Here is a 14296-nt window from a genome sequence, read left to right as displayed (position 1 = left end):
TCCCACCGTGTAAATCCCTCATCTCTGCCGAAGCTGGGGAACAGAGCCCGCAGGGCCCAGGGCTGGAGCAGGGTTTCAGCAGGGAAGACAGCGATGGCGCTCGAGGCAAAGAAAGATTTTAAGCGAAGCCTGAGGGGCAGCACCTGCAAGGACCGTGGGCTGGGTGTGGCTCAGAGCAGGGACCCCAGGGGAGAGGCTGTCGGGGCCTTCACCTCTGTGGGCTGGGAGGGCAGGGCAAGCCCCAGGGCCCGCCGCCATCCTCCTCCACCCCAGGATCACACAGGGAAGCCGTTTCCAGAGGCAATTTATTTCCAAAGGTGAGCGCAGCACACAGGAGATACACATGGCTTTTCAGTCTACGTTTTTACAGAGAAAATAGAATCAGTCACTGGCGTTCTCGGCGCCATCGCCCCGTTCTGTGAGGTTCAAGGATGGGTCACTGGCCTCCTAGTTCTGCTTTCAAAGCAGCATCTTGGCCCAGGCCCCTGGGGGGGTGAGGGAGGGCACTGACCCCTGGGGGGCAGGGCAGGGGGAGCACATGAGCGGCACTTAATGCAAAGCTAAGGCAAGAAACAGAGCTGAGCTGGCGGAAGTCTCCCCTCGCCCCAAGGACACAGACCAGGCAGGCTGGGGGTGGGGCCCTGGCCCAGCCTGAAGCAGCAGCGCGACTGTGGGAGTGGGAGTGGGAGTGTGATTGTGTGTGTGTGTGTGCGGAGGGGGGAGGGGGACATGCTGAAGAGGCAGCCGGGACGGGGAGGGCTTCGGCTCACACACATTGCCCTGGCCCCAGCATTGTTCCCAGAGCGTGGTCCCCAGTCCTGCCCTTGGCCCCTCGCATCAGCCCTACGTCAGGGGGCGGGCCCTGCTCAGGACCCTCAGACCACCGCACCCCCTAACACCGTCGTCCATCTGTGCAATACCTGCTTGGGCCAAGCCCCACGTCCCCTGATCGCCGGCCAGGGCTGCAGGGAAGGCAGAGAGGAAGGCGCTAGCTGGGGGCCTCGCCCAGCGCCGGGAACTCCTTGCACATCTCCCGGACAATCATGCGGTCCACCTGGCACTGGGGCGAGGCGTCCTCCTCGCTCAGGATGCGCCGCAGGGTGGCCTGCAGGTCAGGCAGCCGGTGGCGGTGCTGCAGGTAGGGCGTGGAGCGGACCACCGCGTGCATCAGGGAGAGGTACTCCATGCGCAGCTGCAGGAAGAGCAGGCAGAGCTCAGGGACCCCGGGCTGTGGGCACCAGTGAGGCTCAGAGTTGCAGCCCTGGCACCGTAGGTAGTTGGCACAGAACTGGCCTGTGATAGTTCTCCAATGAGTGAGTAAGTGAATGAATGAATCTCAAATGAGTAAATGAATGAATGAACCACCCGAGACATAGGCAGTCCCAGGAGGCGGCTGGCCTGAAGCAGTCCTGGCTCAGAGAGGCGGCGAGAAGCAGCGGTGAGCCCCTGCCCTCCTTTATTTTTTTTTATTTTTGTTCTTTAATATGTTTGTATTGATTTCAGAGAGGAAGGGAGAGGGAAAGGGAGAGAAACATCAATGATGAGACAGAATCATCGATCGGCTGCCTCCTGCACGCCCCCCACTGGGGATCGAGCCCACAACCGGGTCATGTGCCCTGTCCAGGAATCGAACCCAGGACCCTTCAGTCCACAGGCCGACGCTCTATCCACTGAGCCACACCGGCCAGGGCACTGCCCCCTCCTGGTAACACTGCCTGTGTTCGGAGGCCCCCTGCTTCTCGCCGTCTTCTCACCCTGGAAGATCTCATTCCCACAGCCTCAACCGTGACTCACGCTCACACCTCCGGCCTCGACCTCTCCCGTGAGCCCCAGACGAGCACCTCCAGCTGCCCACTGCCCCTCCTGCGTCTCGGAGGCCTCAAACCCGTGTCCATCAAACTCACGGCCCGAAGTGAAGGCTTTCTCGTGTTCTTTACCTGGCAAACAGCACTGCTGTCCACTCCGACGTCAGGCCAAGCCCACCGGTGTCCTGCCTCTCCCCACACCCCCAGCCCCTGCCTAAGACCTGGCGGTCACGAGTCCATCCCCCAGCCCCGCCCCACCCACCTTCCCAGCACCTCGGGCGAGACCGCTCCAACAGCGCCCCCATCGGACACCCACACTGCTCCCTGCCTCGCTGAGACCCGACCCGCTGACGGCCTGGCATGTGCTCTCGGTCTGTCCCCTTCGCCATCCGCCTTTTTCTCTTTACCTTGGATGAGGCAGCATCACCCTGCTAGCTCCCTCCCCTAGTCAGACCAGCGCCTGCCAATCAAGTCCAGGTATCTAAGCAACAGACAATGCAGAGCCAGGCACAGGCCTCACCGCATCCCTGACCACAGACCTCCCGTGGGCACCTCCTGTGGGTGTGCACTGCCTGGGGATCCCTCCACTTCTCTCAGCCCTTTCGCTTCTCCCTGAAAGCACCACTGCCCACCTTCTCTGGTTTCTGAACCTGAACTGCCCAGGCCGCTGGCCTGTGCTTCCTGGGAAACAAGCCGTCTCTCTCTTTTTAATCCTCACCCAGGACAGGATTTTATTGATTTTAGCAGGAGAGGGAAGGAGAGGGAGGGAAACATCGACGGGTTGCCTCAGTTCACGCCCTGGGGATCGAACCTGCAACTTGGGTATGTGCCCTGACTGGGAAGTGACCCCACAACCTTGTGGTGTAGGGACAACGCTCCGACCAACGGAGCCACCCGGCCGGGGCAACAAGCCATCCTTCAGAAAGCCCCGTCTTCTCCCAGCACCTGCCTCTCCCCTGTCCCCGTCCCCCCAGGAATGCACTGTCGGGCCTCCCCCATGTGGCCTGGACCCTCCCCTGTGACCACCTGCCCTCTGCAGTGCCCTCTCCTCGCAACACATCAGCCGGCGCTTCCGGGACCTTCCCTCTGGCTCAGATGGCACCAGAGTCTCCCGCCTTTAGAACCCTCACCCTCACCCTCCAGCACCCCCTTCCGCTGCCCCCTTCACAGAAACTCACAAGGGCTGTCTCCACGTGCTGCTTCCAGCCCCCACCCGCCCATCTCACTCCCTTCCAAGTCCTCTAACCTTCCCGCTCAGACCCCCTCCACTCCACAGACGTGGCCTGTCCGCCACCACGGGCTGTGCCAGTTCTCAGTCCTGGTCTCACTCGGCTCGCACCCCTCCTCCTCCGAACACGTGGCTCTGCGCTCCTGTTCCCTTGGTTTTCCTCCCGGGTTTCTCGCTCCCCCCCTGCCGTCCGCGCGAAGGCCTGGACTTCCTTCTGGCCTGTCCCTCCTGCTCCCTAAGTGACCACCAGCCGCAGGCTTCCCACCACATCCGGGCCAGGGCTCGGCGCGTTTCTCCAGCCCCCACCGCCTCCCGCCGCCCCTGTGCCTGGATGCATCGCAGGGGTCTCTCAATCCTGACCCGGAAAACAGCCTACCCTCCCGAGAGGCAGCCAGAGGCGCTACCCCCGGCCACGGCCTCGGCTTGTCCACGGCCTCGGCAAGCCGCCGTGGCAGGCACATCTCGCACACCAGTCAGTGTGGGGTGTGGCCCCAGGTATGTGGCTCTGCCCCTAGAGTGGCGCCATGGAGCGGCTCGAGATCTCCAAGGACGAAGTGGCCCCAAAATTCACCAAGGAAGGGGTGGGACATCGTGCCAAGACGAGGAGGGAGGAGGTGAGCAGGGTCCTCGCAGCCAGGAGGCAGCAGCAGCCCAGGGCTGAGCCCCTCCCCTCCGTGTAAACCTGCTCAGGACACACAGCCCTGGCACCTGCGGCTCAGGTGGCTGGAGCTCATCCTTGCGCTGAGGGGTCCCGGCCCGGGGCACACTTCCAGTTGGGGGTTCAATCCCTGGGCGGGTGCGCACAGGAGGCAACCAATCGATGTTTCTCTTTCTCATCAACGTTCCTCTCTCTCTCCTTCCCCCTCTCTCTAAAATCAATAAAAACATATACATCCTCAGGTGAGGATTAAAAAAGAAAAACCAGCACCACCCTCCATCCCTCCCCCCCCCCCCCCCCCCGTCAGGTCCTCGGCACCTCAGCAATCAGGACCTCGCCCATCGGCTGCTCCGCACAGGGGGGCAGCCAGCCCTGCAGACTCCCCACGCCCGCCCGCTCCCCCCACAGGGACAGCGGGCCTCCTCCCGGCATTCCGGGTGCTGCTAGATGCCCCTCCTGGGAGAAGCACGCAGCCTGCACACCCCACTTCCACTTCCACTCTCCCACCTCCCACGGCTCCTGGGCTCCAGCTTCCCCCAGACAGACACGACCCGCCCCCCCCCCGGCCCGCCCCCCTCCGAAGGGCTGGCCCTCGGCCACCCCACCAGGTTCCCAGCGCCTCCCACACTCCCCGGTGGCGCCAGCAGCAGCCCTGGCCCTCGCCTCCAGCCAGTGTCACTTCCCCGTGTTTCCCGGCACCTTGTCTCCGGGCGACAGGTCCGCGATGTGCCGCACGGTGATGTCGATGAGCGCCATCATGTCCGTGTGGTAGAAGATGGCAGCCGTGGCGGGGCTGGCGAACACGTCCTGCAGGAACTTGAGGACGGAGTGCGGCGGTGCCGGCTCGTGATTGAAGATGCGCACGGGGTCGTCTAGGAAGCGGGGGGCGTGTCAGGCGGTCCTAGTGTTGGGCCCAGAGTCTCCCTGGGGACTTATTGGGGACACGGGGTCCCAGGATATGGGGTCCCAGGACACGGGGTCCCAGGATATGGGGTCCCGGGACACGGGGTCCCAGGATATGGGGTTCCAGGACACGGGCGTGGCGCCGCGCACACCCTGTGCCTCACCCCCTCTGTTGAGCAGCAGCAGCAGCTTCTCGGAGAAGACCTTGACGTTGGCGTGCTGGCCCAGGGCGGCCATGATGACGTTCTGCTCCGGGGCTGGGGAGAGACGGCGGGAGGTGGGACGGGGCAGGGCTGAGCCCGGAGCCCTGGCTGGCCAGCCGCCTCCCGCGTGCCCCCACCTGGCAGGTGCAGGTTGAGCGCCAGGAGCAGGTTGGTGCAGAGATCCGGCAGCTGCTCCGCCGCGTCCGAGGGCAGCCCGTCCTCCACCACGCTCAGCAGGAACTGGGCGAAGGGCGTGCCCAGGTGCTCTGCAAGGGGCACGGGAGGCTGAGCCCTGCCCCCACCCGCTCCCGGCACCTCCGAGAGCCCCTCCCGGAGACCTCGTCCCTGCAGGTGGGGTCCTGGCCCCAGCGGGCTCGGGGCGCCCGGCCCTCTTACCATAGTGGGCGCAGGGCACGGCCTCCCCCATGGAGAAGACCATGGCCAGGATGAGGGCGGAGTAGCACAGTTTCTGGTGGTCTGGGGGGGCAAGGCGGGCCGTCAGAGACGCCACAGAGGGCGGGAACCCCCCTCCGGATGGCAGGGAGCTCCCCTCGCCTCACCCTGCGTGTCCGTCTGCATGTCCCGCGCCAGCTCCACAGGCAGCACGGACGACACGAGGGTGGAGATGATGGCCGCGTCCAGGCTGCACATGGCACCAAAGCACTTGAGGAGCAGCAGCCGCAGGGACACCCGGTGCTCCTGGCAGGGGACCTGCGTGCTCAGCGCCAAGGGCCCTCCCCAGCCCCCACTCCCTCCCTCCTGGAGGCCCTCCCCAGCCCCCACCCCCCACCCCCGCCAGGCCCCGCCCCTGCTCACGCACCATCTGGTAATAGGCCACCAGGGCCAGCACAGACTCGAACTGGCTTCTCTTGCACATCTTCTTGCAAACTTCAGGGTCCGCGTCGGTCTGCGGGGAGGAGGGAGTGTGACGGTCAGTGTGAGCCCTGCGGCCGCGCGTGAGGGAGCTGGGGGCGTGGAGGGGAGACGCCCGAGGGCCGGGATGGCGCAGGGCGGGCGGCTGGGGACCCCACCCCGCACCAGGATGTGCAGCAGCTCGTCCAGGTAGCAGCGGATGACGCCCTCGTCTTCGTATAGGGCCCAGCTGCGCTGCTGGGCGTCGTCCTTCCGCTGGGCCAGGTCCGCGAAGATCACCTCCAGCCGCTGCTGGTCATGGCAGATCTGCCCTGAGGGCAGGGCCGTGCTCAGGTCCTGGGGAGAGAGCGAGGCAGGGGTTGGCGCTGGGCAGCTCCTAGGACCTGTGAGGGGCCAGACCCAGGTTCTCCCTCTCCCGCCACCCTGGTCCCCATCAAGCTCCCACCAAGAGCTGCTCCCATGACCCATCCCTGCACACCAAGGCTCCCAAGGCCACCAGCCAGCTCTCCCTCCCTCCCCAGGGAACTCCACGCCCCCCACTCTGGGTAACCCCCGGGGACAGGCTTCTGCGTGAAACTCTTATGTGGGGCCCCAGTAGGTGTGGCTCAGTGGATAGAGCGTCAGCCTGCAGACCAGAGGGTTCCAGGTTCGATTCAGGTCAAGGGCACGTACCTGGGTGGCAGGCTCCTCCCCAGCCCAGGCCCTGGTCAGAGCTCATGCAGGAGGCAACCAATTGATGTTTCTCTCACATGGATGTTTCTCTCTGTCTTTCCCTCTCTTTTTTTAAAAAAAATATTTTTATTGATTTCAGAGAGGAAGGGAGAGGGAGAGGAACATCAATGATGAGAATCACTGATGGGCTGCCTCCCGCACGCCCCCCACTGGGGACCGAGCCCATAACGTGGGCCTGTGCCCTTGACCGGAATCGAACCCTGGACCCTTCAGTCCGCAGGCCAACGCTCCATCCACTGAGCCAAACCAGCCAGGGCTTTCCCTCTCTCTTCCTTTTTCTCTAAAACAGTGGTTCTCAACCTTCTGGCCCTTTAAATACAGTTCCTCATGTTGTGACCCAACCATAACATTATTTTTGTTGCTACTTCCTAACTGTCATGTTGCTACTGTTACGAATCGTAACGTAAATATCTGATATGCAGGATGGTCTCAGGCGACCCCTGTGAAAGGGTCGTTCGACCGCCAAAGGGGTCGCGGCCCACAGGTTGAGAACCGCTGCTCTAAAAGGTCAATGGGAAAATATCCTTGGATGAGGATTAACAACAAAAAGATTCTCTCTCCTCACTGATGTGTCCATCTCTCCCTTTCCCTTCCTCTCTGAAATCAATAAAAAGATGTTAAAAAAAAGAAACACGTGGGGTGTTCTCCAACAACTTGCCTCTCATCCCAGACCTGGATAAACCCTAGCCCCCGCCCCAATCCTACACAAAGTGGCGCCACGGTTCCCCTGGGACCCTGCCAGCCACGCCCGTGCACCTGCCCAGCAGACAGGCCCATCGACCTACTGCTCCCCCCACCCAACCCCGAGCTGCCGGAGCCCCGGGGAGGCGCCCCCCGTGTGGACTGGGCTCACGCCTGCCCATCCTGCTCCCTGGCCCGTGCCCCCACCCCAGGGTGTCCATGCTCCTCACGCACGTCTGAGTCAGCACCTGGGGCTCCTCAGAGCTCTCGAAGCACCCACTTCTCCCCACTGCCAACGCCAGCAAAGCAGCGCCTCACGCCTGCCCTACGTCCACTCCTTCCTGCAGCCAGAGCGCCCTGGGCCCCCCACACCGGGTCTCACCGTCACCCGCCCAGGCCCCCCCCACACACACCCCACCTGCACGCACACTCCCCGTGGTGCAGCCGCCGGGGCCCCGCCTCGAAGCCTGTGCACCGGGGAGCCTCTCCGGCCGCTCTTCCTCCCCATCTCCTCCGAGGCTCAGCCTAACTGTCCGCAGTGCCCAGCAGAGCACAGGCCCTGAGCTGGAGCTCAACCAACGCCTGCCAAGGACAGGCGGGCACCAGGGGAGGGGGGCCGGAGCAGCAGGGTGGCCCGACGACGGGGAGCCCTGGCCCTGTGCCCGCCCTCACCTTGCCTTCTACCAGCGAGAGGAGGACCTGCTCCATGACGGGCGAGCTGGCTGGCACGGAGGCCTGGATGTGCCCCACGACCACGCCAATGGCCACCCGGCACAGCTCGTGGCTCAGGCCCGTGTTCCTCCGCACCAGCTCCATCAGCTCGGCCCCAATGGTCTTGGGCACGGCCGTCTCGGCCCCCGCCTTCTCCTCGGTGGCCCCCAGGCTCAGCGCGCTCAGGGCCTCCAGCTCCTCGGGGGCCGGGGGGGTGTCACTGGCCACCTCCTCTGCAGGGGGCGCAGGGACGGGCCCCTGGGAGGGCGGCTGAGCCTGGGACACAGTGGTGTGGGGGCCGCGGCGGGGCACAGGCGGGGGCGTGGGAGAGCCGCTGGGGCCCTCGGACGAGCTGGAGCCGGTGCAGAGCGTGTCCAGGGAGGTGCTGACGGAGGAGCCGCTGGACACAGAACTGCCCCCCGAGGGCGTGGCGTGGCGGCTGCCTGCGGGCAGAGTGGACGCTGTGCTCCCTGCCCCGGGGGCCCTGCCCCACCCAGCCCAGAGCCCCCGCCCCCCAGTACAGGGTCCCGGCTCCACTGCCAGACCCTCCCCCCAAGCCGAGCCCCCGACAACCCGACACAGCAGAGCAGCCATTCCAGCTCACGGTGCCCCCACAATTCTCCCAACCCTGCCTCTCACCGCTCCCCAAGGCCGCCAGGGCCTCCCGGTCTCGGCGTTTCACGGGTGGAGGCGGTGTGGCGGGCGCTGCTCGGCGAGGCTGGGGCGGGATCTGGGAGGGCACAGGGAGGTGTGAGGACAGGCGGCCGCGGGGCTGCCGGCCTGGCGAAGGCCCTGTGCTCCCTGTGCTGCCGGCACGGCCAGGGCTACGCATCTAGCCACACTGCTGACCCCAGGGGGCCTTCGAGCCTCTGGACAGAGCCTTAGCCCTCCCCCCTGCCCCCTGCCCCCTCCCCACCTACCTGGTAGAGGCCTCCGTCTGCACCAAGGTACTCAGAGCTGGGCAGGCTGTGCTGCCGCTCGAATCCAGTGCGACACACCCCGTTGGGCTGCCTGGCGGCGGCGGCCAGGCAGTGGTCACTGGTGGACGGGGTCATGGCCGCAGGGCTGGAGGCGGAGGGGCCCCTGCGGGACAGCGTCTCCTTCCGGTGGTGGATCAGCTTCCTGCCGGGGGAACGGGGCCCTGGGGTCACCTCACAGCTCCCCGTCTTCACGTGCTCCCTGTGGGATGCTGCCCCCCAGCCCAGGACCTTCCCCCTCCGGCATCTCCACCCACTCGGCCCTCCCCCAGCTCGGCCCGGGTACCTCCCTGGTACCCCCGAGGGACCCCGCTCACTGGAGGACCCCGCGCTGCTCCAGGCTGTACTTGCCGCCCTCCCGCATGGCTGCGTTGTGCACAGCCTCGATGGCCCGGTCGATGGCTTGGAGGACGTCCTGCTCCAGGCCCTGCGGGGGGGAGGGGGGGATGGGGGGGGCGATCAGACCAGGGGCCAGGGAAGGGCACTGACCCAGGCCCAGGCTGGATGGAGCCGGGGCAGACGGCACCCCTGCAGCCGGAGCCCCGAGTGCTGGACGCTGGACGGGGACACGGAGAGCCCGAGGGGAGTCCCAACCGGCTCTCAAGCTGCGTCACCCAGGGAGCTGGGGCGGGTCCCACTCAGGGGTTCACCCCAGTGAGGTTCTCCGCTAAGATGTCTGAAAACCAGGCGCCCAGAGCAAAAACAGCCCAGGGACCCCAGCTGAGGCCGGGGGGACACGCAGTCCCTCCCCGGCCGGACCCGGCTCAGGCTGAGATGCCCAGCAGGGAGCCCCTGGTGTCCGGGTCCTTTAACAAGTCACCCTGGGTCCTGCTGACCCTCCACAAAACCAAGGTCACACTCCCACGCAGCCTGTGCTCACGGAGCCTCTGCAGGCCCTGGCAGGGAGCATCTCCCCTCCCTCCCCTGCCCCCAGCCCTCCCCCCTCCCCTGCTCCCAGCCTCATCTCCCCCGCTGTGCCAGGAATCTTTCAGGCCACCCGGGAAGAAGCAGTGCTGTGCTGGTGGCAGTGGATGGACATAATTATGAGAGGGGCCTGGCCCCTGCCCCAGAGTTTGAGTTGCCATCCCCAGCACGTCACAGGCCCAATAGACCCGGCCTGCCTGGCACGGGGTGGGGAGCAGGGGGGGCAGCGGCAGGACCGGCCCCTCACCCCTCCCCTGCTCCTGGCACATGTGGTCCATCAGGCTCCAGGCAGAAAGGGAACATAAAGACACACACACACAGGCAGTAAGAGACACGGAGATTGCCGGGGTCCAACCCCAGCGGGTCCAGGGGTCCCCAAAGGTGTGGACGGAGTCGGCGAAGACTAAATGACACGGATGCTGAGTTCAGTTGATCATCATAGCCGGGTTCTCTTGTCAGGGTCTGGTCAGGATCTCTAGAGAGGTTCTGCTCTGGATCTCCAGTCAGGTTCAGTGTCCAGGTTCCAGTCAGGTTCTCCTGCCAATCTCTGTAGTCAGGTTCAGTCCAGGATCCCTTGCCATGTTCTCTCGCTAGGTTCTGTCTCTAGGTTCTGAGGCCAGTTTCTGTCCAGGATCTTTTGCCATGCTCTCTCCAGCAAAGCTCCCCCGTCTCTAGGCGCTGTCTTCTGAATTCTGTCTCATGAGTTCTGTGTTCTAAGTTCTGTCTGTTTCTGTCTTGTTACAACTGTATTTATACCAGTTGATTCAATCCTGTCAATCTCTATTACAAAGGTTAGGGCGTTTCTTATCTCCATTCCAGGGAGAAAAGATTATGTAGTTTAAGCATGATTGTTCGTAGTTAAAGGGATTAATTACCCGCCTGGCACTTAGTTGAGGGGTTTTATTCCCTCCCTAACTTCAGGGGAAAATCCCTACCTGGGGATTCAACCTTTCTCGGAGAGGTGACCTTGGTTAAAACACAGCGCCAAGAAGGTGAGCAAACATATTAAGAACCGTATGCCATATATGCCAGGTCCCTTGAAACAGCAAGGATGGACCGGCTCCCGGCAGGAGATGAGAGGGGGCGGGGAGACAGGCCGAGGGAGACAAGACTGAGAGCGGGAGGCAGCAGGGAGAGCGGGAGGAGGAAAGACACACGGGGGGAAGCAGAATGAGCGGGTTAGGGAAACTGAGGCAGGGAGCTGTGTAGAAAGAAACCAAGACACAGAGAAGATGGGAGCCTCCCTGACCCCCGAACTCCCAGCCCTACGGGCCTGGCCAGGGAGGGGCTCACAGGACCATGAACGAGAGGCCAACAGCCCTCAGCCCCGGAGACTGTGCAGCCCAGCAGCCCGCCGGCCGCACTCCCGGCTGTCACTCCAGGCGCTGCGAGACGGGTCAGGCCGAGGGTCCAGGCCCCGGGCCGTCCCTCTGGTGAGGCCAGATGACATCTCCAAATTTATCCTGTTATTTCCGTCCTGAGCTGGGCGGGACAGGGTGCTTCCCAAAGGCCATGGATTAGGGCAGCGGGGGGTGTCTGGCCCTAAGGCTGCAGGCCTCCCTCTGCTGTGGTCAGACTGGACCAGCTGGAGACACTGCACCCCAAGAGCAGGGGGAGCCACGGGGAGGTCCCGCTTCCTCACAGGGCAGCGGCCCCCTCTAGGCTGGAGGAGGGAGGGAGCGCCCTCACTTTCAAAGAACGAAGTCTGAAAAGGCAGGACCTGAGGCTTGGGGGTGGGGGGATGGCAGGAAGTGTCCGCAGCGGCTGGGGCCCCTGGTTCAAATGGGTGGGTGGGTGGTCTTAGGCAGCGCTTAGGGGGGGCCGAGAATAGGACAGTGGAAGACACCGGGTCTCAGGGCTTCAGGGATCACCTAGGGGATGGGGTGCTCATGGCTCCAGGGTGCCCAGGGTCTGAGCTGGGGGTGAGGACATGGAGGAGGGCTGGGGAACAGGCGGTGTCTCGGTGGTAGAAGAGGGGGCTCCAGTTGGGGGTCTGAGAGTGGGAGGCAAGAGTGTGGGTGCCCAGGGACCCCGGAAGGGGCGGATGAGGGGTCTGGAGTCTGGGGAACCAGGGAAACAGCCAGGATCCAGGGCTGGAATCGGGGCTGAGTCTTGAGTTCTATTTGGATGGAGGTTCAGATAGCGGGTCCCCAGGGGTCTCGGCCCCAGGGTCAGGGTTGGGTGGGTCCCGGGTCCTCCGAGCCGGCTGGCCAGGGCCTGGTTTGAGGCGGAGGTGCGAGCCCCGGGGGGCCCAGTCCTCGGGTCTCGGGGTCTCGGGTCGGGCTCTCTCCGGAGGCCCGCCCCCCGGCGTCCGGGTCCGGGCCGGGCCGGGGCCGGGGCGGGGGCGCACTCACCTGCAGGCGGCGCAGGTAGGCGGGCGGCACGTAGCCGGTCTCCCCGCTGCGCGCCCGCGCCGCCAGCCACCAGTGCGCGCTGCTGCGCTCCAGCACCAGGAACGTCTCGCCCGCCGCGAACGCCAGCGCGTTGGGCTCCGCCGAGCGGAACGCGTACAGCGCGCGGTACATGGGGCCGGGCCGGGCCGCGCCGCGCCGGGCGGGGAGGCGGTGGCGGCGGCGGCGGCGGAACCGGGACCCAGGCCGCGAGCAACGCCGGGCGCCCCGTGACACACGCCGCGAGAGCGCGCACGCCGCCCGCCCCGCCCCGCGGGGGCCACGCACGCCGGCGCCGCGCCCCCTGGCGGCCCGGACGGCTGAGTCCGCGGGCCCCTCGCCGGGGCCTCTCCACCTCCCGGTCCCGGTCTCCGCGCGCCCCCGCCCCGCCTCGGAGCCCCCCTCCCCCAGCCCCCCGCTCCTCCCCGCGCCAGCCGGAGCGCTTTGGCCCCCAAGGAGCGCTCCGACGGCCGCCCGGGGAGGAGTGGGTCCCACCCAACCGGCTGGACGGCGACCTCCAGGGCGCGGTCCCTGTGTTGGTTGGCCTCTCTGCTCCGACCCTTGGCCCGCGGGCGCCAGGGCTCAGGCGTGTGTGTCTTCCGGCCCCTCCTGGGGTGGCAGCCCCGGGGCACCGCCACGCCAGGGTGGCCGTGGGGAGCGGGAGCGAGAGCGAGGCGGGTCTTAGAAACAGAAACCAGCCCGGCTGGTGGGTCAGCCGCTGGCATCCACCCAGGAACCAGGAGGTCATGGGTTCGGTTCTGGTCCGGTCAGGGCACAGGCCCGGGTGGCGGGCTCCATCCCCAGTGGGGGCGTGCAGGAGGCAGCCGATCCATGATTCTCATCATCGATGTTTCTCTCTCTCCCTTCCTTTCTCTCTAAAAACCAAAAAAAAAAGTGTATTATTAAAAAAATAAACAATAAAAACAAAAACCATGTCGGGCCATCCCGGTCCCAAACCCCCCCCCCCATCCTGCTCGCACCCCACCTCCTCTCTCAGCAGCTTCCCCTTCCGCTCTCACGTTGTGTTTTCAATCCTCAGAGGATATTCTTTCCCTTTTCAGAGAGTGGAAGGGAGAGAAGGAGAGAAACATGGATGTGAAAGAGACACCTCGACTGGTTGCCTCCCACAGGAGCCCCAACCCGAGGTAGGGAAGTAGGGAGGGAACCGCAGGTCCCTGACCTGCGACCCTTTGACCCTTGGGTGCCTGGGCCAGCCATCCAACCCCTGAGCAGCGGGGGCCAGGGCTCTGACATCGGACCCACTTCCTCCTTCACAGCGTCAGCCGCTCCCCAGCTGCCTGCAGGTGTCGCCCTGAGGGTGGAGTGGGTGCCTGGAGCCTGAAGGGCAGGTCTTTGAAGTGCGTGAGGAGGGAAGCCGGGAGAGGCCCTGAGGGTCTGCAGGAGGGGTCTCTGGGGCCCTCCCATCTCTGCCGGGCTGGTCCACCCACATTCCCCACTGAAGCCTGGGCCGGGAGCAGGGTTGGGAGCCCAACCAAACCAGGGTGTGCGCGCGGCCTGTTTTGGACGTCGTGGACAGAATACTGGGCCTTGGAGAGGAGATGCCGGGGGTCCGGGGAGGGGTGAGACTTGCTAAAATATGGCACTCAGGCCCTGTGCTCCCTGGTGTCTGGTTCTGCAGTTCAAGACTTCCTGCCACACACACCTCGTCCCAGAAGCCCTCCGCACCGAGCCCAAGCTCTCCTGGGGCTGCCCTGGCTGAAGGACCAGACGGGCACGGTTGCCGGGGCCCAGGGATGAATACTGCGGTGACGGGTGGTGAGGCCGAGAGCCAACCTGCCCAGGACACCCCTCATGGCACAGCCATCTCCTGGGACCCTTCACCACAGAGCCCATTGCTGCCAGCAGCCGAGCCTGGTGGCTGCCCCATATTGGTTCCGCGTCCTCTGACATCACAATGTCCAGCCAATGAGCTGCTGCCAGGTTTGGCTTAAGCTGCATGAGGGCAGGAAGACCCGTCCAGAGTCCAGTGTAGTTCTCTCCAGAGGCGCTGGGACACTCCGCTAGCGGACCCCACAGCAATCGGCGAAGGTGATCCGTGTCGGGGTCCTTTGGGGGTTACCTTGGGGTGCTAGGTTAAGAGACTGAGGACCAAGCCAGGAGGCTGTGGTGACTCGAAGGCCCATGGGAGGGGCCAGCATGGTGGTCACAGGTGAGGAGGCTTCTGAGGGTTGGAAGGGGAGCTGGTTGTCT

General features: G+C 65.0%; 1 protein-coding gene across 1 annotated transcript; it reads right to left on the bottom strand.

Moving 5' to 3' along the window:
- Window positions 1–290: 290 nt before the first annotated feature.
- Window positions 291–12344, bottom strand: NCKIPSD (NCK interacting protein with SH3 domain). Its single transcript, XM_059664846.1, has 13 exons — window positions 12050–12344; window positions 9089–9198; window positions 8715–8916; window positions 8434–8524; window positions 7756–8237; window positions 5836–6006; window positions 5618–5704; window positions 5358–5496; window positions 5194–5274; window positions 4935–5063; window positions 4759–4851; window positions 4391–4563; window positions 291–1192 (listed from the first exon to the last, which is right to left on the bottom strand). The coding sequence occupies exons 1-13, from the start codon at window positions 12218–12220 to the stop codon at window positions 989–991; spliced, it is 2133 nt and encodes a 710-aa protein (XP_059520829.1). The 5' UTR covers window positions 12221–12344; the 3' UTR covers window positions 291–988.
- Window positions 12345–14296: the final 1952 nt, after the last annotated feature.

Source organism: Myotis daubentonii, chromosome 14 (genome assembly GCF_963259705.1).
Source record: "Myotis daubentonii chromosome 14, mMyoDau2.1, whole genome shotgun sequence".
Lineage (NCBI taxonomy): Eukaryota > Metazoa > Chordata > Mammalia > Chiroptera > Vespertilionidae > Myotis > Myotis daubentonii.
This window is presented reverse-complemented; position numbering and strand designations above follow the sequence as displayed.